This window comes from Dipodomys spectabilis, unplaced genomic scaffold, assembly GCF_019054845.1.
Source record: "Dipodomys spectabilis isolate Male_0828 unplaced genomic scaffold, ASM1905484v1 ptg000095l, whole genome shotgun sequence".
In the NCBI taxonomy this organism is placed as follows: Eukaryota; Metazoa; Chordata; class Mammalia; order Rodentia; family Heteromyidae; genus Dipodomys; species Dipodomys spectabilis.
In genome coordinates this window covers 48,663,109-48,687,952 of record NW_024870772.1, presented here as the reverse complement: position 1 = coordinate 48,687,952, position 24,844 = coordinate 48,663,109, and the positions used below count along the sequence as shown (strand labels likewise).

Sequence of the window (24,844 nt, the reverse complement as noted above, 5' to 3'; positions counted from 1 at the left end):
TAAGTTTAAGCCCCAGTACCCAATGTGTTTCCCCTGCCCCTCCCAAAAAAGGAAGGAAGGACACAACTACTGCCCCCCCCAAAAAAATAACCTCAACCATGTGTGCATTAAATGTCTCTAACTTGATATTGTGCTAAACACTGCATTAAAAAAAGTAATTTTCACTTCTCTCTACCACTAAAGGAGTCAAGGGGAATCAATGGACGGAGATCAACTACTTCACAGATTTAGGATCATGGCCCCACTGTACACAATGGCTGAAAACCAGAAGTAGCCCTGTAGCCCTACCTTAGCTACGTGCCTTGTCTAGAGCCTCCAGACAACATTCTCCATAGCCCAGATGCCAGTCCACAGGGAGATCTGGGCTCTGACTAAAGTTGGGCACCCAGTGCTTCAGTACCCTCATCCTTTCAGAACTGAGAAAACAGCCTATAAAGAAATGTCTACCAGATGGGCACCAGTGGCTCACGCCTATAATCCTAGCTACTCAGGAGGCTGAGGATCGTGGTTCAAAGCTAGCCCGGGCAGGAAAAGTCCGTGAGACTCTTACCACCAATAAACAACTCAAAAAGCCAGAAGTGGCACTGTGGTTCAAGTGGTAGAACGCTAGCCTTGAGCTGAAGAGCTGAGGGACAGCATCCAGGCCCAGAGTGCAAGCCCCACGACTGAAAAGGCCAAAATGTCATCCACTTCATTGTTAGAGAATACAGGTCTTTGGCCTACTATGAAACCGATAGTCTCAATCTGATCATTTTTCCAGGTGAGACCAACTGGCTAACAACAAATTTTGACTTAAAAAAATTTTAAAGGACTTAAAACTACCTGAAAAACTAGAAGAGCAACATCTCAAAGCAAAGTAGCAAAAAGAATGAGTTCCATTTATTTAATGAGCACAAGAGTAGCTTCCTATATAAAATGTTTTATTCAAAGCTGGGTATGGTAGTACACTCCTGTAACTATAGCCCTTAGGAGGGTGAGGCAGAGGACCACAAATTGCAGGCCACAGCTACACAGTGAGATCTGTCTTAAAATAAAAATCTTTTATCCAGTGTGAATCACTGAGTCTTTTACTAAAAAAAAAAAAAAAAAAAACGGGGGTTTTATAATCAAAATCTAACAGTTCACCTATTGCTCACTTTGGACTACAAAGTACAAACCAGAAAAACTCTAATTAAAGCCACATGTCAGAGAAGTGAGGGTGGCAGGAAGGGAAAGAGTCCTGTTTTGTAAATAAGCTCATCCATTCAATAGGATTAATAATTTAAACACCATCTGTTTTGGATATCCATGAAAAACTGCTTCTGCTCCCAGTAAAGGAAATCGTAATAAAAATAAACGGTGACCTGCATAGAGGTTTACTATGGCCCTGGTTAGAACTATCATCTGGGCCTCTTGTTTAGTATGGAGAAAGCCTGTAAACATCTACTACCTAATGTAAATAAAGGAACAACACAAGTCCGAGTAGCTTTAAATTTACTCTTGTACTTGTAGGTGAGACTCATTTTACATTCAACTCATTATCCACAAACAGACAGCTAGCTCTCAGACTATTTGCCCAGAAACAAACTGCTTAGTCTTGTTCCCCAGGACTCTCACTTCTGGTCCTGAAGGAGCTCTGCCCACTAAAAATCCAGAAGAAAAGCAAAACACCTTGAGTAAGAAAAGACAGAAAGTCAGCACATAGTCAGGGAGCCATTTCAACCTCCACCACATTCAAGCTTGTGTTAACTTCTCCAGTCCTGAGTCCCTATCTGACAGAAAAAGTTTTGTCCCACAATTCAACATCTGGGCACTGGTAGCTGCATGAAGTCCAATATGGTTACAGTGAAGCTGAAAAATTATGTCACATACAGATAGATCTTATAGCCATAATGTCACAGCTTAACACACTAATTGTGCAAAAGGACAGCACACAAAATTATATACAGTGCATAATATTTGATGATAACAAACTACAAATAAAATTTATGCTGTGATCTAAAATAACCTTCTACCCTTAAGAATTCGGTGTCCAAGCCAGGCACTGTTGGCTCACACCTGTAATCCTAGTTACTCAGGAGGCTGAGATCTGAGGATCGTAGGTCAAAGCCAGCCCAGGCAGGAGGAAAGTCCATGAGACTCTTATCTCCAATAAACCACTCAGAAAACCGTAAGTGGTGCTGTGGCTCAAGTAGTAGGGTGCTAGCCTTGAGCTGAAGAGTTGAGGGAGAGCACCTAGGCCCAGAGTTCAAGCCCCTCGACCAACAAAAAAAGAAAGAAAGAAAGAAAGAAATCAGTGTCCAGGGTGACACTGCTCAAGAAGAAATGTACGCTTTATCTGACTTCTGGAACCGTAACCCCTCTGTATATCACCTTTACAGTAACAATAAACAGAATTCAGTATCCATACTTGTCTGGGGCCTCAAAGCCACCTCCAAAACTTAAAAACTGAATGAACAATCCTTGCATAAGATTGCATTTCTAGTGCAAATGTACAAGAGTACGAAATCAAGCAGTTCAATGAAAAACAGAGTTCTACAGAAATCAAGAGCTTCCTCCAAAGTTTAACTTATAATCTGACCATGTTGGCAATTAATGTTAAGTAGCTGTTCAGATCCTTTAGGCAGATTTAGTCATTATTCCTTTAGAGCATAGGGATATGACAAAAGAGCAGTCATTCATCAGCTTAAAAATCAGAAATGACCACAACTGACAAAAAAAAAAAAATCAGAAATGAAGAATTATCTTAAATTTTATTTAAATAGCATATCATAAACCTTATTTTCACATAGTTTAGAAACAAGTTAGAACTAATTGAGTTCAATGTTCATTTTATATGAGAACAGTGAGATTCAGGAGGCTATGGAGAGCTCTCTTTTGTGCTTGCTTGCTTATTCTGAGACAGATCTCACTGTGTTGCCCAGGATGATCTCAAACTCCTGAATGCAAGCTATATGCCGGCTCCAGCCTCCTGACCATGAATGCTGAGATTACAGGCATGTACCGCTGCCTCTGGCTCGGAGATCCTTCCATAATTTTTTTTTTTTTTTCCGGTCGTGGGGCTTGAACTCTGGGCCTGGGCACTGTCCCTCAGCTCTTCAGCTCAAGGCGAGCGCTCTACCACTTGAGCTACAGCACCACTTCCGGTTTTGTGGTGGTTTATTGGAGATAGGAGTCTCATGGTCTCTCCTGCCCGGGCTGGCTTTGAACCGCGATCCTCAGATCTCAGTCTCCTGAGTAGCTAGGATTACAGGCGTGAGCCACCAGCGCCCGGCTCTTCCATAATATTTCTAATTTGTCTTCAATGCCACTTCCAAGTTTGAAATATATCCCAGGACAGAAATGATAATCAAATGAAGGATGACTATCAAGCTTAAAGCTTAATGCATACACTGAAAATTAATGAATACACACCTGTGCTTCTTCTATAATAGCAAATAAGATCATCTTTATTACCATTACTAAATTTCTAGGTTGTGAGCTATGTAGGAAGAGAGAATGTAGGCATATCAAAGAAATATTTTTAATACCTACAGAATGAGTAAGAGTTGGGCATGCTGGTACATGTCTATAATTTCATCCTGCAGGAGGTACGACGGCTGTAAAGTATAAGCTCAAGGCCAGCCTGAGGTATACTTCAAGACCTTGCCTCAAGGGAAAAGAAAACGAGAGAAAGAAAGAGAGAGGGGGGGAGGGAGGGAGGGAGGAAGGGAGGGAAGGAGGGGGGAAGGGAGGGGAGGAGAGGGGAAAGGAGGGGAGGAGAGGGGAAGGGAGGGGAGAGGAGGGGAGGGGAGGGATGGATCAGTGGGGAAAAAAAACATTTTGAACTGGAGCACTGGAGCATCCACACATTCAGGATATTTCTGTCTTGAGGCAGAAAAAAAGCCCTGTAAAAAAAAAAAAGCTAAGTCTGACTAGTACTGGGAAGAAGGGACTGAGAGGAGAGGGAGTAGGGGAAAAGGGGTCTGAACACAGAGGGACCTCAAGCCTCATCAACATTTCTATTTGATTCTAAATCACCAAAAGGAGTCACTGGCAGGTTTGCATTTGGTTTCTACCATGTGAAGAACAAACAAGAAGAAACTCCAGAAAACTACCTTAAAAAAAATATATTGTATAATTTGGGGGGAAAAAAAGTGCTTTTCTGCCTTAAATATTCAGGTTACATTCATAAAAACAACCTGTGACAATAAATAGCTCGTTAAGAACATGGACTAGGTTCTGACACTATGTTACTAAGCTGGTCTATTTTATTGAGGTGATAAAAGGTCTAAATAAATTCATTTTAAGGAATCTAGGAAAAATGTTTACACATACCAGAATCTTCATAAAGGACTGGGAAAAACTGCCAGTGAATTCATCACTAATGATCAGTAAGAATTTATGTCCCCTGAATATTGTACAGTGCTTCATGCTTACCAAAAACCATGTGATAAAACACTACATATTTAGGGAAAGAACTTCTACATAAAGTATTAGTGTTGATGATTTATCTGGCAACTCCACATCTTTCTGCCTCTCACAGAATCTGTAATTAAAAATTAACAAAGTATCTTTCCAAAGAGCCTCTTATTCTGGCACTGTTAGATACAGAACTCTCCCAATGAGAGAGAAAGAGTTCCTCTCCAATGAAAGAGCAAAGGAGTTTGTCCTTTAGTCAAGGACAAAAGTCAAAGTAATCAAAAGATCCCCAACAAAAACTCCCTGACATCAGCCAATACTTCACCAATAATTGAGTAAAAGAACATTCAGTATTATACATCTTGATCTTTGCAAAATGGCTCATCTGTCAGGGATCTTTCATTTGCCATTCAAAATGACTAATCTATGCTAAAAACTATGTGACAGATTTTTTTCTGAAAGTTAACAATGTAATTTTAAGTGAAAGCCAATGGGCAGGAAAATTATTTACACAAATTTTTAGGATATGAAAACTACAATTGTACAAAATCAAAGTAGATGCTTTTCAAGATGATCTAAGAAAAATGTTTTAATTTGACCAAGAATATGGATATTTATAAACATGTTTAATGATTAGCTTGCGAAACGGAGAGTAAAACTAGCTAAACAATAAATAACGATTAAAGAGTGTTCAGTCAGAGGTTAAAATATTCTGCTCACATAAATTTTTATAGAATTTTATCCCTACCACTCTAGCAAAAGTATTATGCTCTAATAAGAAGTATCCTAATCTTCACCCCGCAATATTTCCAGGCTGCTATTATTATTCTCATTTCCTTGAATAATATCCATACTCCAGGGCCATTTTCTATCTCATATTCAATATCATGCATGCTTGTATCAAGGTTCCTTTCTTCATATCCTGTCACAGTATCAATCACTGCCTCCTGTCCACTCAATCCACTTTTGATTTATCAGCCGCCGTCTTTCTGGACTCCATAACTCGACCCAAACCATTTTAACAAGACATTGACAAATAGCACCCAGTATCACATCAACCTGTTCCACTTAGTAAACTAAGAAACAGTAACTGTGACATCTCTGCATAAGTATTCCATTCTATTCCCCAGACTGATGTATATTAATGAGGAGATGGTATTTGAAATGCTTCTTCCACATCAGCATCTAATATGATCAAATTAGGAAATGGGATGATTTATTAAATTTTGTAGAGCTGAAATATTTCTTTATATCGCTATATGTGTGGTTTCAGAAAGTGAGCTGTTGCTTTCAATTTTTCTACTGAAGATGTGCCTGCATTTCACAGACGAATTATTGTCTTTAAAAAGATTGCAAGAAGGCAAAATGTTATTAAGCAAATGCTCAGTAAAACAAACTAAATCGGTTTTAAAATTCCTAATTTAATGTAAATCTTGGTTGTTTCACTGAAATTCAGTTTGTGATCTTATTAAGTCATATTTGCATCGTACTGCCTTGCTGTAGGACAGTTTTAAATTTATAGCATTACCAAGCAGCTTCCCTCCTTGACTTCTAACATACGGCTTCAATAAAATAATTGCTTTCTAAGTACATGTTTTGTTCTGATTTTCAGATATAAGACAAAATAAAGATCAATAGGTTAATAAAAGAATAAAATGAAAGTTGGAAATCAACTGTTTGGATTATTTCTATAATTTTTATAATTAGATGTTAAAATATTTATTAAAGTATTCTCTGGTTGAAATTTAATAAACGTTTCATGGGCAGTTTAAACTTTAAAGAGATTTGAAGGGATATTTAATATATTCACAATGAAAGCCAAAGTAGAAATGAAAAACGAATAAATGAAAACCTCTTATTTTTCTTAAGCAAATTCTCTTCTCAGTTCATCTTCTATTTTCTAGGTAACTGCATATTCCAGAAGTCAAACGACTCACTTCAAAATTGAAAAATGTCCAAGTATAAAACCCACCTTTAAGCATATGTCTAGCCTGATGCTGGCACCCTGGCCCTACATACAACCATTTTCTAGGGAAGTCCAATCACTTTTTTCTTTTCCATGGACAAATTAATAGATTACAGATAAATGAACTGCAAAGAGGCTTGCTTCATTCATCCGTAGAAAACAGTTATCAAAGTCAACAGAACTATAAAAGGAAAACATCACTATAAAGTATGCATCATCAGTACAAAATTAATTATTTCCAAATACTTACTACTTAGAGCTTAGATCACTGTGTGGTCACTTTCATATAAAGTAGACTACTAATCACCCAATTTTAAAGAAGCTAATCTAATTTTAAATTGAAGCCTTTAGTAGTGTTCAAATTGAAGAAATAACAAAGATTAATATGTAGTTAAGATATAACTCCTTAATGCTCAAGACAATGACGCTGGACAAACTCAGATCAGAAATGCTATCTGGACAATTGGTACTTAGATAAAGATACGGAGAAGATGAGAATTAAAGCCTTTTTAAATTCTGTTAAACCACTTAAATATAGTAAAACATAATCACATGAACACACTGTCACATATAAAGGAATGATTTTTTTTAACTTTTACAAAAATATTTATGCTGGCCTTAAGAGTTTACAAAGTTCTTTTTGTTCTGTTCTGGCTTGTTCTCTGCAAGTTTGAACTCAGAGTCCTGCACTTGCTTTGCTTGCTTGCTTGGCTATTACTCTGCCACTTAAGATACACCTCTGACCTGGCATTTTGCTAGTTATTTTGGAGATGGAAGTCTCAAAGTCTCAAAGTCACCCCAGGGTGACTTCAATCCTCGAACTTGTAGATCTCAGCATCCTGAATAGCTAGGACTACAGACATGACCACCAGTGCCCAGTTAAAAAGTACTTTTGTTTTTAGCCAGCCTAGGCTGTCCTTAAACTGATAATGTAACCTGCCCAAGCTTTAACTTACAATCCTCTACCTTCACCCTCTGAAGAGCCAAAAAAAATCATAAATATGTGAACATTAAACAATCTTGAACAAGCAGTGGTCTGAAGAAGAAATCACAAAGGAAACTAGCAATACCTGGAGACAAATAAGAGAACACAGTCTCTGGGGAAAGCTGGGCTCTGGTGGCTTATGTCTATAATCCTAGCTACTCAGGAGGCTGAGATCTGAGGACTATGGTTGAAGGGAAGTCTGCAAAACTCTGATCTTCAATTAACCACCAGAAAACTGTAAGTGGAGCTGTGGTTCAAAGCAGTAGAGGGGGAACCTTGAGCAAAAAAAACTCAGCGACAGTGCCCAGGTCCTGAGTTCAAGCCCCACGACTGGCAAAAAAAAAAAAAAAAGATTATAAAAGACTGAGTTCTGTGCTCCCCCAGAAATGGTGGGACAAAAAGCAAACAAACACAGCAGTGATACTCACCAGACACTATGTTGAACATGAGCTATATATACAACTTGTGGTGAGGGGGTTGGAAGGAAAAATACTAGGAGGAAATAAGGGAAGAGGTGATACTTCAAAAAGAAATGCACTTACTACCTGAACTCATCTAATTGTAACCCCTCTGTATATCATCTTTACAATAACAATTTTTTCTAAAAAAGACTATCAGGAGTGTCAACAAATAGCCTTGAGAAATAAATTCTTAGAAACAAGATCAAGGTAAAGCTGTCCATGCCTACCATTTCTGTAACAGACTAGTAGAAGCAGTAGCCAGAGCCAAGATAAGCAAAAGAGAAGTAGCTGAGTTGTAAAGAAGCAATGTTATTAATGTCCATATTTGGCACTGTCTTTTATGTACAAAATCCTACAGATTAATTACATGCACATGCACACAAATACATACACAGAACTAATAAATGAATTCAACAAAGTTACAGGATATAAGATCAACACTCAAAACTCAGCTGCATCTCTCTAACAATCAACAATGAAATTAAGGAAAGAATTCCATTTACATTAGCATTCACAAAGAATAAATTCTAAATAAATCTACCCAAGGAGGCAAAAAAACTAACAAATGCTACAAAACACTGCTAAAGAAATAAAAGCACACACACAGAAGTGGAAAGCATCCCTGTTCATGGACTGAATGACAAAACACTACTAATATGTCCATCCAGCTCAAAGCCACCTCTACCTTCCATACAATCTCTTATCAGTATCCAAGGGCTTTTTTTATAGAAGAAGATTTCTAAATTTATTTTGAATCTCAAAGGATTCTAAGTACACAATGATCTTTAAAAAGAGCAAAGCTAGAGTCCTCAGACTTCCTGACTCTAAAACATATTTCAATCCTATGGCAATCAGAGCAGTATGGTAGTGACATAAAGACAGACAGACAGACACACACACACACACACACACACACACACACACACACGTAATCCAGATACATGATAGCCACAACATAAAAGCTAAAACTGTTAGTATAATTAAACTGTCAGATGCCACTATATACTCATCAGTTTCATGAAAATTTAAAAGACAACTCCAATTGTTGATGAGTGTGTACTTAATCAGGCTTTTCATAAATGCTGAGTTTATAATATATAATGATAGTCATTTTAGAAAATCATTTGGAAAATTATTTGATTATTATATAAGTAAACAGATTCCATCTGATGACTCAGAAGTTCCACTGCTAGCTATTTACTTAAGAAAAAGAAACACAGATATCTATAAAAACCACTATAAACAAATGTTTATAACAGCCTGATTCATAATGATTCATAATTGTCAAATCCAGAAATAGCCAAAGCACCCAGATAAATTAAGTTCACCATTTGGCCAAAAAAAAAAGGAATAAAATACGGATATACAAATGAAAATATGCTGAGAAAAGAAGCCACACGCAAAAGATTATTGCATGATTACACTCACACACAATTTTCAAAATAAATAATAATTCTAATACCAGCAGGATACCAGGGGTTCATGGTAGTAATCTGTACTACCTATCAGGCCAAGATCTGTAGCTTTCAGGTTCAAGGTAAATCCAGGCAGCAAAGTTTGCTAAACCTCATCTCCAAAATAAAAAAGCAGGGCTGGCCTGATACCAGTGGCTCATGCTGATAATCCTATCTACTCAGGAGGCTGAAGTTGAGAATCACAGTTCAAAGCCAGCTCAGGTAGGAAAAGTCCATGAGACTCTTACCTCCAATTAACTATCAAAAAAGCCGAGAGTAGAGCTGTGGCTCAAGTGGGAAAGGACTAACCTTGAGCAGAAAAGCTCATAGACAGTGCTCAGGTCCCAGCTTAAGAGTAAAGCAAGGCTGAAGGTAGGACTCAAGCAGCCAAGTGAATCAAACGGGAGGCTCTGAATTCAAACAATAAATGACTTATCCATACCATAGAATACTACTCAGCAATAAGAGAAAAGAAATTACCAATGAACATCACTTAAGTGAATTTCAAAATTATGCTAGTGAATAAGAGATACCTATAAACAAAAAAAGGACATTTTGCTGAGTGTGATGGGACATGTGTATAATTTAGACCAGCTTGGGCTACAGCAAGACCCTGCCTGTCTCATGAAAAAAATAAAATGTCTGTATGACTTCATTTATAGGAAAATTAATCTATGAAAGGAAAAAAACGTGCTTGCCTCTAAAGGGCTTGAAATCAGGAATTCAGTGAGAAAAGTTAGGAGTAACTTTTCTATTTTCTCTAATTTAGCAGGCAGGTTAGCTTTTAAATTAAAAAAAATGACTTCAATTAGATTGTCTATTTTTTTATCTCTATACTTTTTTTTTTTGTCGGTCGTGGGGCTTGAACTCTGGGCCTGGGTGTCTATTTTTTTATTATCTACCGTATTTGTTGCTTTTTATCCTCTTTTTTTTCTGTCGTGGGGCTTGAACTCAGGGTTTGGGACTGTCCCTGAGCTCTTACTCAAGGCTAGCACTCTACCACTTTAAACCACAGCACCACTTCCTATTTTCTAGTGATTGACTGGAGATAAGAGTCTCATGACAGCGGGTTGGAAGATGGCTCAGTGGTAGAGCGCTTGCCTTGTATGCCTGAGGTCCTGGGTTCGATTCCTCAGCACCACGTAAGAAAAAAGCCAGAAGTGGCGCTATAGCTCAAGTGGTAGAGCGCTAGCCTTGAGCTGAAGAGCTGAGGGACAGCACCCAGGCCCAGAGTTCAGGCCCCACGACCAGACCCAAAAAAAAAAAGAAAATAATGTATCAAGAAACAGACGATGGCTGGGAATGTAGCTTAGTGGTAGAGTGCTTGCCTAGCATACATGAAGCCTCAGTAACATATAAACAGAAAAAAGCCGAAGTGGCGCTTTGGCTCAAGTGGTAGACTACTAGCCTTGAGCACAGAGAGCCTCAAGGACAGTGCCCTGGCCCTGAGTTCAAGCTCCAGGACTGGCAAAAAGAAAAAGAAAGAGAAAGGGGGGCTGGGAAGGTGGCTCAGTGGTAGAGTGCTTGCCTTGCATGCATGAGGCCCTGGGTTCGATCCCTCAGCACCACATTAACAAAAAGAAAAAAAAGCCGTAAGTGACGCTGTGGCTCAAGTGGTAGAGCGCTAGCCTTGAGCTGAAGAGCTGAGGGACAGTGCCCAGGCCCAGAGTTCAGGCCCACGACCGGACCCAAAAAAAAAAAAAAAGAGAAAGGAAGGAAGGGAAGGGAAGGGAAGGGAAGGGAAGGAGGGAGGGAGGGAGGGAAGGAAGGAAGGAAGGAAGCAAGGAAGCAAGGAAGGAAGGAAGGAAGGAAGGAAGGAAGGAAGGAAGGAAGGAAGGAAGGAACAGATTGTTAGCCAGGTACTATCGGCTCATGTTTGCAATCTATCTACCCAGAGGCTGAGATCTGAGGACCACAGTTCAAAAGGTATTACCGGCAGAAGAAATGCCCATGAGACTCTTATCTCCATTTAACTACCAGAAGTGAAATAGAGCTGAGGTTCAAGAGATAGAGTGCCTGTATTAAGTTAAAAAGCTAAGCAAGAGTGCCCTTGCCTTAAATTCAAGCCCCAGTACTGGCAAAAGAAAGGGAAAGGGAAAGAGAAAGGGAAGAATAGGAAGGAAATTGTTTGCAACTATGCAAGTGGACAAATATTAAAAAGTAGTCCTATATGATGATGGATGCTAAGCAAAATGAACTCCAAAATTCAGAAATAAGAGGTTTTTCTTTGTTGTTGATGTTTTAAATGTACTATGTGATTTCTTCTTTCTTTTTGTGTTTTCTTCCCTATGGTTTATCTCCTGTTGTCACTGTATTTGATTCTGGTACCCTGGGTATTGTATATACATTTATCTGAATTAGGGAAGGGAAGAGGAACAACAAAATGGTGAGACAAAGGCCAAACACAATAGCGATACTCACAAAACAATATGTTGAAATGAACTGTACAACTTGAAAGGGGAGTGGGGGGGGGGGGGAGGAAATGAGAGAAAAATAAGGGAAGAGGTAACAGTTCAACAAGAAATGTACTCACTACCTTACATATGTAACTGTAACCCCTCTACACATCACCTTGACAATAAAAGTAAATTAAAAAAAAAAAAGAAAAAGAAACCAAACCCAAGTGATACTAAAGAGTAAAAGTAAAAAAAAAAAAAAAAAAAGTAGTGGATCAAGATCAACTGAGGTGGGACTGGAATGTATAGCTCAGTGGTACAGTGCTTGTCTAGCAAGTGTGAAGTCCTTAGTTAAATCCTTTGTAATGAAAAAGAGAGACAGAAAAGAAACACACACAAAAAAATTTAAAAGTAAAAAAGAAAAGAAGAACAACTGAGGTATATTCCAGAAATGCAATATTAGCTCTTTAATAGATCCAAGGAAGAAAATCATATGATCCTGTCCACAGATGATGACAAAGCCTTCAACAAAATTCAATACCAATACGAATTTCTGGGGGGTAATAGGAGTGATGGAACCTCTCTTAACACAACAAAATATATGCACTTTAATCTTAGAGCCAGTGGGAAACACTAGAGGCATTTTCAATAAAATCAGGGACAAGACAAGGATGTATATCATTTCCACTGCAATTCAACATTATACTGGAGTTCAAGGCAAGGAAATTACATACCAGAAAGCAAATGGAAGAAGAGAATTAGAAAAGAAGTAAAACTATTTCTATTTGCCAACAGAAGGACAAATCTTGTAGAATCCATGATAAAAGTAACTAGAACAATAAAAGAACTGAGTACTACAGCAGGATAACATGAATCCTGCAGGGTTCATATAAAAAAACAAAAACTTCTTAGATGTTACATGTATAGAAAACTCCTTTATAACAGAAGTACCAAGCAGAACTTCTTTGGAATAAACAGGATGCCCATACAGAACTGACTGGCATTTGGCTTTTTTTTTGGTGTGATTCAGGGCTTGAACTTAGGGCCCCTCACTTTCAGTCAGTTTCTTGCTCAGCCATAAATGAAAAGGCTAAGCAGGATCACCCTGAAAAAAAAAAGTTAGAAGAAAAGCCCCATCTAGCCAACTAAACAATGAGAAATCTGTGTGTGGCTTCAGCCAACAGCCAGAGCCAAGTACCAGATAGGGAGGTGACACTGGGCCAGGTAGGGCCTGCCAAGCCATCAGATGACTACGACTGCAGGCAAGCCCCAGGTAAAATAAGCAGCATAGCCAGCTGAGGTCAGTTGCAATTGCAGAATCCAGTGGTTAAGAAATTATCGCTGCTGTTAGCCACAAAACTTGAAGAGCATACCTTCTTGTTCTGCTTTTTGACCTAGACCTTTGAAGTCTGTAGGATTTGCCCCGACCTCGTGAACGACTTCGACTTCGTTTTCTTCTAGAGCCATAAGATGAGCTGCTGCTTGACCGGTGCCTGCGTCTGAAACAAAATATAGAAAGTTGCTGTAAAAAGCTTGTGTTATGAGCATGAAAGAGAATCTAGAAGCTGGGTGCCGGTGGCACATGCCTGTAATCCTAGCTACTCAGGAGACTGAGATCTCAGGATCACAGTTCAAAGCCAGCCCAGGCAGGAAAGGTAATGAAACTCTTATCTCCAATAAACCACTCAGAAAACTGGAAGTGGCGGAGTGGCTCAAGTGGTAGAGCACTAGACTTGAGCTGAAGAGCTGAGGGACAGTGTTCAGGCCCAGAGTTCAAGCTCTGCAACCAACCAAAAAAAAAAAAAAGAGAGAGAGAGAGAATCCAGAATCTAAAGAACCACATCATGTTTGCTATACTCCATTCTTTTCTAGAAGCAAACAGAATAACTAAAATAATGTCTCACTTACATTGTCAGATGACTGATTCATGACTGAGGCAGCTACAAGTTAACAAGAGCTACACAAACTTTCCCAAAGTCATCAAGTAAGAGGCCAAAAGAACTACACCCGTTTATAATTACTTGATAGAAAGGATGCAAGACCCAAGAACTAGACCTGGACTCAACTGCCAGAAGCATATAACTAGTAAAAGAAAACTTGTTTTTTTTTAATGTCAGTCATGGGGCTTGAACTCTGGGCCTGGGCACTGTCCCTCAGCTCTTCAGCTCAAGGCGAGTGCTCTATCACTTGAACCATAGAGCTATTTCCAGTTTCCTGGTGGTTAATTGGAGATTAGAGTCTCACAGACTTTCCTGCCCAGGCTGGCTTTGAACTGTGATCCTGAGATCTCAGTCTCCAGAGTAGCTAGGATTACAGGCGTGACCCACCAGTGCCTGGCTGAAAAAAAAAAATTTTATTTAACAAAATTAAAAAGACAAAAATAAATGAACTCTAAAAGATGTCATCCTTATACTGGATAAATTTATGAACATCACCTTCTATCATAAGAATGTGAACGAGACTGAAGATCTCTGGACCAAGACCTAGACTTTGACCTGGACTTTCTCCCACTTTTCTTTCGGCTGTACGTTCTACTATCAGAAGAACTGCTTGAAGATGACCGTCTTCGGTGTTTCTTTTTTCTCTTGCTTCTGCTTTCTTCTTCAGTGTCTGATGACCGTCGTCCCATTTCTATAAGCTTAAAAATCAAAGAAAATTACTTCTAACATACTGAGTTAACATAGAGTTAAATTATGAGACCTTGTTTAAAAAAATTGAGAGAGCAATAGAGATGATTCTGATTAAAATGTCTATGTGCGTGGGGCAGGAGGAGGCTGAAGTAAGGGCTTGCTGTGCTACCCAGGCTGGTGGCAACTCTGGAACTCCATGGATGGATTCTCTGCCTCAGCTTTCCTGCAGGCACCCACCACCACACTCAGCTACTTGGTAGGAAATTTAAAAGACATATTTAAAGCAAAATTTTCAATGAGCCTAGCTTTTTGACAAGATATAAAAAATATTTCTAATACAAGTTTCCAGGATAGCAATGAATTTTTTTTCAATTTTTAAATAATCTGTACCAAATTTTTCAATTGTCTCAAGGGAGTCAGCCCTGAAAACATTTCACTGTATCAATTTTCTGTATCTTAAATCAATTTTTTATTAATTACATGATATCCTTTTTAGTAATCAACCATCTATTCCTTGATTTTTACATTTAGTTAAGACAAAAGATATTTTATTATTTTAGAATAATTTCCAAATCAAGAATTCCAAATTTAGAAATGAATTTAAGATGTCAACTAAGTACAAATTAAATGCATATAATCATTTCATTTATAAATTTTTAGGGGGGAGGGGCAGCTGGGAAGGTGGCTCAGTGGTAGAATGCTTGCCTTACATACATGAGGTCCTGGGTTCAATTCCTCAGCACCACATAAACAGAAAAAGCCAGAAGTGGTGCTGTGGCTCAAGCAGTAGAGTGCCAGCCTTGAGCTAAAGAGCTGACGGACAGCACCCAGGCCTAGAGTTCAAGCCCCAAGACCAACCAAAAAAGAAAACATGGGGAGGCTGGGAAGTTGGCCTAGTGGCAGAGTGCTTGCCTCAGTTTGATTCCTCAGCACCACATAAGCAGAAAAAAGCCGGAAGTGGCGCTATGGTTCAAGTGGTAGAGTGCTAGTCTTGAGCTGAAGAGCTGAGGGAAAGCACCCAGGCCCAGAGTTAAGCCCCCATGACCAACAAAAAAAAAAAAAAATTTGAGGAGGGGAGACAAGAAGCTAAGGAAAAGACCACAGCTGATGCAGTCATATGAACTAGTGTTCTTTATATCTTGCTTGTACCTATGCAAAATTTTTCATAACACACATAAAGTTTTCATATTTTGTTTCTAAAAACCACTTCTATACAGTTAACAATGTTAGTTTGTCTACTATTAAAAAGACAGAAATAGAATGTTAGATTTTTATATTTAGAAAAAACTTAGCTAATTAGTTCACCTGTCTTACCTTAAAGTCAACCTTTAGATTCTCATGTACTAGCTTTTCAGTTAAAATAGTTACTAGCTATCTTCTAGTCACAAAAAAGCAGGAATCATCCCAAGTAATACTTTATACCAAATAAATAAAAGTTCACATCTTTCTCACATCATTACTATCTACAAAGTAACATGGTAAATTACTGCTTTGTTTCCAGAATTATTTGGTGAGCAAGGACCTCCCCAATTCTGATGCCAAGTTAGTGAAAGCAGCTCACAGGACTAACTCAAAACCTCAAGCACCTTACCTGGACCCAGACACATCAAGCAATTCACCTAACACTTTACAAATTTAAAATTTAACAAAGCTTTGGGAAGACTTAGAGTTCAGGCTTTCAATAAATCACCAACATGCAAATTGAATACTGAAAAGATCATTATGATTCTGCACAACTTTAAAATAATTGTGAATTTATACTTATATAAAAGATGTATCTATACATACATAAAGCACATATCTACATATATTTGACCCTATCTACATATCCATGTAGATAGCTATTATATATCCATTAAGGAATATGTTCACAACTGGATGTTAAAAACAATCTTATAGGCTGGGAAGGTGGCTCAGTGGTAGAGTGCTTGCCTCGATGCATGAGGCCCTGGGTTCGATTCTTCAACACCACATAAACAGAAAAAGAAGTGGCACTGTGGCTTAAGTGGTAGAGCACTAGCCTTGAGCTGAAGAGCTCAGAGACAGTGCCCAGGGCCAGAGTTCAAGCCCCACAACTGACAAAAAAAAAAAAGAAGAAAAAAGAAAAAAACAATCTCATAACCAGGCACTGATGGCTCATGCCTGTAATCCCAGTTACTCACGAAACTGAGATCTGAGGATGGTGGTTCAAAACCAGCCAAGGCAGGAAAGTCCATGAGATTCTTATCTCCAATTAACCACCAGAAAACCAGAAGTGGAGGTGTAGCTCAAAGTTGTAGGGCAATAGCCTTGAGCAAAATTTGTTGTTGTTGTTTTTTCCCCTAAATTACAGATGTTCTTTACTTACAAGTAACCATTTAAATGAAGATGACTTTTCATTATGTCATTTTATTCTAAAATTTTTGAAATAAGATGAAAGGAATAAATAAGTATAAATTCACAAGGATAAAGAGACTACAAGAGAAAGAAAGAACAGTAGACAAGACATGTCAACAAATTTTTAGCAAATGAAAAACAGATGGAGAATTTAGAGCTAAGAATGTTGACTAGCACATAACTACAGAAAGTTCCAGCTAGAGAAAAGCCTATTCTCATCAGGCAGTGAGGCAGGAGGCTCATGGTGAGGATGATGGGGGAGGGGGAGAAGGGTTGCCCTGTAAGGGAGGGGGGTGGAGGAAGGGGGCCTCCTGGTGAGGCTGGAGGCTCAGGCCAGAATTGACTGAAGGGAGTGGCAGCTCCTTCCCCATCCTCCAGGCCTGTGACCCTCTCCCCAGTCCTAGCAGGAGAGGATGTCTATTTGAGCTGGGGCCTAGGAAATCAATGCAGTACCAAGGACGCACTTTAAAAAAAAAAAGGGGGGTGGGGGCGGGTGGAGGGGGCATTGTGATGCCAAACTAAAGTGAAAGGGATCAAGTAAAAGTCTACAATCTAACCATATAAACTGGACCTATATGTCTCCATACAAGAATTCTGAAGTCAAGGCTATATTTTAGGAAGTAAATTGGAGGAGTCTTCGCTGTAAAAACCGAACAGTATGTTATTAAGGATATCAGAATGTGGATGTTATTAAGGATATCAGATTTTGAAAGTACCAAATTAAAGATATGTATGTGTGTACGTGTGAGGATTTGCTTTAGAAAACGTCAAGCCTTGGAAAAAATTATATTAAGTGAAGTAAGCCAGGCCCAAAGAAACATAGGTCCCATGGTTTCCCTTATTTGCAATATCTAGTATATGTCTGAGTCAAGCAGAAAAGGTCAGATAAGTTGATGTTAGGAAAATGAACCCTAAGATATGTATTCCAATGTTTTTTTTTCTTTCATGCGATTGTTTCTAACACATAAGATTATTTCTTTGTTGCTTTGTATGTCCCTCCCCTACAGTATAACCCCTGCTTTTACTGTATTTGATATCAGTATAATTTGTGGAGGGGAAGGGGAAAAACAAATCGTTTAAATAGGGATACAGGTGGACCCACTGCAACAATGAGATGTACAAGTTGTTATGTCAAAAACGAACTTTACAACTTTCGTTGGGGGGGCGGGGAGGATTGGGGGGGCAGGGAGATTGGGTGGGGGGAGGATGGGAAGGGATGAGAAGGGGAAACAAAGAAGGAGGCCACAATGCTTTATAAGAAATGTATTCATTATCTTGCCCATGTAATTGTAACTCATCTGTACAGTATTTTCACAATAAAAAAATAAAATAATTAAAAAAAAAAAAAAAAAAGAAAACATCAAGCCTCCAATCAATGCTACAATGTAGCCGTCAGGTAACAAGTTTGAACCTAAACAGAGTGAACACTTTCCCATAAACTCTTCTTTCCTGTTAACTTTTTTTGTGTGTATGTGCTGGTCCTGGAGCCTGGGCACTGTACCTGAGCTCTTTTAATCAAGACTAGAACTCTACCACTTGAGCCACAGTACTGTTTTGGCTTTTTTTTAGAATTATGAGAAGGAGCCACTGGCACCCAGCTTTTGTATGAACTTTTCTGTGCAAGTCTAATAAAAGGTAATGGAACACATGATAAAAGCGTCTGCAGTAAAAGACAAGGTCTAAGAGTAGCTCAGTGGTAGACTGCAGTATATGTGAGACCCCAGGTTCAGTAACTAGCACCAAAAAGTAAAAAATAAACAGAAAGAAACCAACTCATAGTAAACAGAAAACACCTTAAGAGCAAAAATAATTTAATATCCTCAAGTATGTATAAGAAGATGATCTGATAAAGATAAACAGGAGAACTCTCAGAGAATATTATTCATCTAAACAAATGATAAACAACATTTTTTAAAAATATGATAGGGTTGGAAGAGAAGGTCAAAATCTCACAGAAGGTAAAAGGTCACAAACACTTAAGAAAAAGAGTGAGGGCTGGGAAGGTGGCTCAGTGGTAGAGTGCTTGCCTTGCATGCCTGAGGCCCTCGGTTCGATTCCTCAGCACCACATAAGCAAAAAGAAAAAAGACGGAAGTGGCGCTGTGGCTCAAGTGGTAGAGCGCTAGCCTTGAGCTGAAGAGCTGAGGGACAGCGCCCAGACCCAGAGTTCAGGCCCCACAACTGGACCCAAAAAAAAAAAAAAAGAAAAAGAGTGAAAGATTAATCCAGGAAGTTCAATATTCAATTAATATGCAGCTCACTAAAAAGGAACAGAAAAAGAAACAAGGGGAAAATTAAATCCAAAGACTTTCTAGAGCTGAAAGGATGTACAGATCTAAGTCCCTGGGATACTGATTTTTTTTTTTTTTTTTTTTTTTTTTGCCGTGGGGCCTGAACTCTGGGCCTGGGCACTGTCCCTCAGCTCTTCAGCTCAAAGCAAGCACTTTACCACTTGAGCCACAGCACTACTTCAGGCTTTTTCTGCTTATGTGGGCTGAGGAATCAAACCCAGGGCCTCATGCATGTGAGGCAAGCACTCTACCACTGAGCCACCCTCCCAGCCCCAGATATGTTTTTTTCTTTTCTTTTCTTTTCAAGCTAGTCAAATCTCATTAAAAAAATCTAGAAACCAAGGCTCAGTGAGAAAGCACTTGCCCAACATGTACCATGCCCTGGGTTCCATCCCCAATATAGGAAACTTCCAGAGAAAAATCTGGGAAAGTACAGGGTTTTCAACAACACAGAATACAATGGATGCTAATTTTCAAAATTCTAAGGGAAAATTAATTTCAACCTAAAAACTTTATCCAGCCAGATCACTGGTCATGTTTCAAATTAGAATACAGACATTTTTAAAAGTAGGTTTTAAAATTATGCCTTACATTTGCCCTTCTTCAAGAAGTTACTAAGCTGCTGCATCAAAAGGGAGGTATAGCAACAGAGAGCCCAGATAGAGAAGAGGCTCGGGACAGAGCCAGTGGATGGATATACACCAGGAAACAAGACCCACAGTCCTCAGGGAGCTTCCTGTCCAGTTACAACAATCTCACCAGGGGATCTAAGGGGTCAAATGATTTCCATTACAACACTAAAATACTTATCTACTCACACTGTTAACTTCTGAACTGCAAAACTGCCAACACCTCAACATAGCCAAGGCAGAGACACAGCATTCTTTACTGCCACAGCAAGTTCTTAAAAATAAAAAGGCAGAATGTTCTGGACAGGGATGGAGATACAGCCCATGTTAGAACACTTGCCAATCATGAACAGGATCTGGTTCCATCCCCAACACCATTAAAAAAAAAAAAAAAAAACCTGTGCTTGAATTACTGCTTGAACTCAGTGCCTGGATGCTGTCCTTAAGGGTGGCACTCTGCCACTTGAACCATAGCTCCACTTCTGACTTCTTCCTGGTTAACTGGAATCTCATGGCTGTTCCTGCCAGGACTGGCTTCCAACCATGATCCTCAAATCTTAGCCTCCTGAGAACCTATGATTACAGACATGAGCCATGAGCACCTAGCTGTAAAAAATCATTTTAATCCATGTGTACATATGTACATATAGTATAACTTGTTTATGATGGGAATATACAAGTTCTGTTTTATATTGAAGAATGATAGCTGACTGTAGAAAAATCATCTGTGGGGGCTGGGAAGGTGGCTCAGTGGTAGAGTGCTTGCCTTGCATGGCTGAGGCCCTGGGTTCGATTCCCCAGCACCACATAAGCAAAAAGAAAAAAGCCAGAAGTGGCGCTGTGGCTCAAGTGGTAGAGCACTAGCCTTGAGCTGAAGAGCTGAGGGATAGCACCCAGGCCCAGAGTTCAGGCCCCACGACCAAACCCGAAAAAAAAGAAAAATCATCTGTGTAACTGAATTTTAAGTGAAACTTGGGCAAAAAGGAAAAGAACAAAAATAATTTAATATCCTCAAATACATGTAAGAAGATGATCGAATAAAGACATTGTTTTCTTTCAAAGATAGCTACTTTTCATGTTAAATGTTATTTGTGTTGCTGTATAATGGGCCTATTATTGTTTGTAAATGAATTTATAAATATTTCAAAATTTTAATTACTAGTACAATAAATATACACATAACACAAATAAATAAAAGGTCTTGGAAGTCCTTTTAAGGATGCAAAGAAATCCTATAACTAAAAAAAGTGTGAAATACATGCTTTTCTAAGTTAACTGCAGTCGTCCACATTCTCCACTTATACCTTGCATAGTCATTCTCTGTGAAAGGCCTAAACACATAGAAAAGAGACTCTGGCTACCAGCTACTTAGTATCCTGTAGATGACCAAAACAGAACAGGAAAAGGTGGCTATAACTTACTCTCTGTTGTAAATAGGCATAGCAGCTCACACCTATAATTGCAGTTACTAAGAAGTAGAAATAAGAAGGAATAGGGGGCTGGAAAGGTGGCTCAGTGGTAGAGTGCTTGCCTTGCATGCATGAGGCCCTGTGTTCGATTCCTCAGCACCACATAAGCAAAAAGAAAAAAGCCAGAAGTGGCGCTGTGTCTCAAGTGGTAGAGCGTTAGCCTTGAGCTGAAGGGCTGAGGGACAGCGCCCAGGCCCAGAGTTCAGGCCCCACGACCAGACCCAAAAAATAAAAATAAAAAAAAAAGAAGGAATAGGGTTTGAGCCCAGCCCCAACAAAAAGTTACTGAGACTCCATGTTAACAAGTAAGCTAGGTGCCATGGTTCACACCTGTAATCCCATGTACACAAGAGGTAGGAAGGTAGGTATACAGGTAGGAAGATCGTTGTCAGACCTATTCATGGGCAAGTAACTTGAAATCATATCTAAAAATATAACAGTAAGTAAAAAGGACTTGAGATGTGTCTCAAGCAGTAAGCACAAGGTCCAAATTCAACTCACCAAATGTTTTTCCTTGTTCTACTTACAAATGGCATAACTATCCATAGTAGTAGATTGCTAACTTTCACCCAGAGTAGCGAATGAAAGATAGAAAAATCCTTCCTTGGAGGAAGCAAGTAAAAAAATGGATGAAAAGCCAAGCGCTGGTGGCTCATACTTGTAATCCTTGCTACAAAGGAGCTTGCTACAGAGCCAGCCTAGGCAAGAAAGACCATGAGACTCTTATCTCCAATTAACCACAAAAAAAGAGACAGCAATGAACTATAGCTCAAGTGGTTGAGGACTAGCCTTAAGTAGAAAGCTTAGGGACAGAACTCAGTCCCTGAGTTCAAGTCTCAGGACAGTCACATATTTTTTTTAAAGAAGATGAAAACCTATTAAAAAGATACATTTTAGAAAAATCACACTGAAGTATAGTGAAACTCAGTAAGAAAAAGTAATGAACCATACACTTTAGCCTACTTTATTTTACTAAAAACAAATCAGAGGCAGACCCCAAAATGGTCTTCCCGAGTCTTACTACCTTAAACGTATACTCCTCTCTCTTAGATTTCCAAAATGTTATAATAAGTGAGTAACACTTGCTCATTCAAGTCACCTCCTAGTGAGGACACACTCCAAACATACGCCACTGCTAAGTGCAATGAATGGAAACACACGCTGATGAGTATCTCTTTTCTTATGACAAAAAACAATAGCAAATTCACTGCTGATGTGTATCAGTTCCACAAGCTGACAACTTTAATCCACTGCAACTCCAAGACCCCACAAGGCTTTTGGTTTTCTGCTCTCTAGCTCTTCCTGACTGTAGCTTCACCTTTGCAAATCTCAGTCAGCTACGCCCAAAACAGAACCCCAGCCACATCAGGTAAGGACTACAATCATTTACAAATAACTTATCATAAGTTGAAGGCTGATTGAAAATGTGAGGCCAAAATGTGGCAGGCCTGTGTAAGCCCCTCCTTCATCTGGTTATTAACAAGGACACAGAAATAGCTATCTTTTTCAGAAAAGCAATGAAATAAGTTGGAGAGAACAAAAGTTCCTAGAGGACAGGACAGTTCGTAAGATCCTTACTATCCATTCCTAACCATTGCTCTTGGCTGTACGTTCCCCTGCCTCCCCCCTCCCACAAAAAAAAACAGGTTAAAAAAAAGTAAAAATGGGATGAACACAACTTAGTATACAAAAAAATCCACAGGTAAGTACAGCAAGATGCAAATGAAGTAAAAGAAGAGACGTAAAATTCAGGCATAAACAGAACAAAAATTCAAAGAGATTAAAAAAATTCTGCCAAAGCTCCTCCTTGGGCTGCAGGTAGCTCAAGCGGCAGAGCACTTCCTTGGCAAGTGAGAAGTCCTGAATTCAAATCTCAGTGCCACAAGAAGAAGAAGAAGAAAAAAGTACTGCTATTACAACAAGAGGAAGATGTAGAACAAAAATAAAACAGCCAGATACTGGTGGTTCACCCCTGTAATCCTACCTACCCAGTAGGCTGAGATCTGAGGACTGAAGTTCTAACCAGCATCTCTAACCAACAAAAATGCCAGGCTGGAGGCATGGTTCAAATGACAGAGTGCCAGCTGTGAGTTTTTTTAAAAAAAGCCCTAGGGGCTGAGAAGGTGGCTCAGGGGTAGAGCGCTTGCCTTGCATGCATGAGACCCTGGGTTCGATTCCTCAGCACCACATAAGCAGAAAAAACCGGAAGTGGGGCTGACGCTCAAGTGGTAGAGTGCTAGCCTTCAGCTGAAGAGCTGAGGGACAGCGCCCAGGCCCAGCTTTCAGGCCCCACGACCGACCAAAAAAATAAAAAATTTAAAAAAAATTTTTAAAAAGTCCTGAGTTCAAGCCCTAAAATGGGCATAAATGAATAAGTAAAAGCAACTATTGCCAAATACTTCCAATTGCTTGAAAAGCAGAAAACATCTGTAAAAATAACACGCTTTCCAATTTGCAACAACTGTTTACACTGAGACTGTGAAGCAGGTAAAGTTTAATCTCTTTTGTATGGGACATTTTTCCTCCTCTTGTATACAGTAAATGCTACCACTTAGCAAAAAATGTTCCCTGCCTGCAAAGAAACGGAGTACTTATGGACCTTAAGACTAGCAAGGATCTCAGTTTACCCAAACAGATGCACCTGTCATATGTGCTCCAATCCTTAAACTGAAACCTCTGCCATCTCTGTCGCCTACAGCTCTAACTTCACCTACTTTCCTGTGACAAGACATAACATGAATTTAACTACTGGCTACCTGGTTAGATCAAACACAAATTAAGTTCCTAATAATTCAGGAAATTTTAGGGGGAAAAAAAGTATTTAGGTTTCCCAGGTGCATTAGGAAAACAACCTCTGGGCGAGAAATCATGTTAATTTTAACCTAGGGTCCAGAGCAGGCGACTTGTTTTCTGGTACGTCAGAACTGAGATCTGGAGGGTGGAAGCCAACCTGAGAAGAAACACTGGATAGACTCCACCTCCAAAATAACAAGCCAAAAATCAAGTCAAGAAGCAAGGCTTCAGGAGGAGCCCAGCCTAGAAAGCCCAAAAGTAACACTAAAAGAACATGAACAAATGACACACGGGGCAAAGCCCCGAGGTCAAAGGGATACCCAGACTCTTGAAAGCGAATTGATGCACACCGGTTCAAGACCACGAGGTCCTCTTCTCCTGTTTGGCCTCTGGGCAGGCAGGAGAGGGCTGGGGATGGAACGCCAGGTAGCCCCGAGGAGGGCAGGGCAGTGCGGGGACCGGCAGTGCGGGGAGGGGTGAGGCGCGCCGGGACGCTGCCTCCCTAGGGCCCCACCAACTTCCAGCTACGCTCCGAGTCCAAGATAAACTAGCAGCAATGGAGGGAACCCCAGGCAGCGAGAGGGGGATCCCCTCTCGACAGCTGCCTGGCCAAGCAGCTAAAGAGGCCTGCAGGCCTGAGCCCGGGCCGTCGCGCCCGCTGCACCCCAGCACCCCGCGGCCCCCAGCCTGGCTGGACCCAGGCGGCCGGCGCCTCGGGAGCGGAGCGCATGCGCAGTGCGCGGCTCCTCCCGGCGAGGCGCGGCCCACTCCCCCTCCCCCCTGCGGCCGCCACAGGCCGCGCCAGGCCCCACGCCGCCGCCCGCGGACCGGGCCTCGCGCCCCGCAGCCGCCCGGACAGACCCCCCGGCGTCACCTGGGTGCCCTCCTTCGGATTCGTACGTAGGGTAGACGTGCTAGGGCCGCGGAGCAGGCGGATTTCTACAGGTCAGGGTGCCACCGGCGTACTCCGTACTCGCTTCAGTTTAAGCTCAGCGCCTTCCTGGTTCCAGCGCCA

General features: G+C 40.1%; 1 protein-coding gene across 2 annotated transcripts in view; it reads right to left on the bottom strand.

Annotated features, from left to right (window-relative positions):
* The window catches only part of Rsrc1 (arginine and serine rich coiled-coil 1), a 257,164-nt gene extending 232,320 nt beyond the window's left edge, over window positions 1-24,844 (bottom strand). The window contains exons 1-3 of one of the 2 annotated variants that reach the window (XM_042685598.1): window positions 24,704-24,844; window positions 14,078-14,280; window positions 13,016-13,141 (exon numbers count right to left, since the gene is read on the bottom strand). In XM_042685598.1, the coding sequence (XP_042541532.1) occupies window positions 13,016-13,141; window positions 14,078-14,271 (320 nt within the window). In that variant the 5' untranslated portion in view covers window positions 14,272-14,280; window positions 24,704-24,844. The remainder of the gene's footprint in view (window positions 1-13,015; window positions 13,142-14,077; window positions 14,281-24,703) is intronic. The other variant, XM_042685599.1, reaches the window with a different exon arrangement.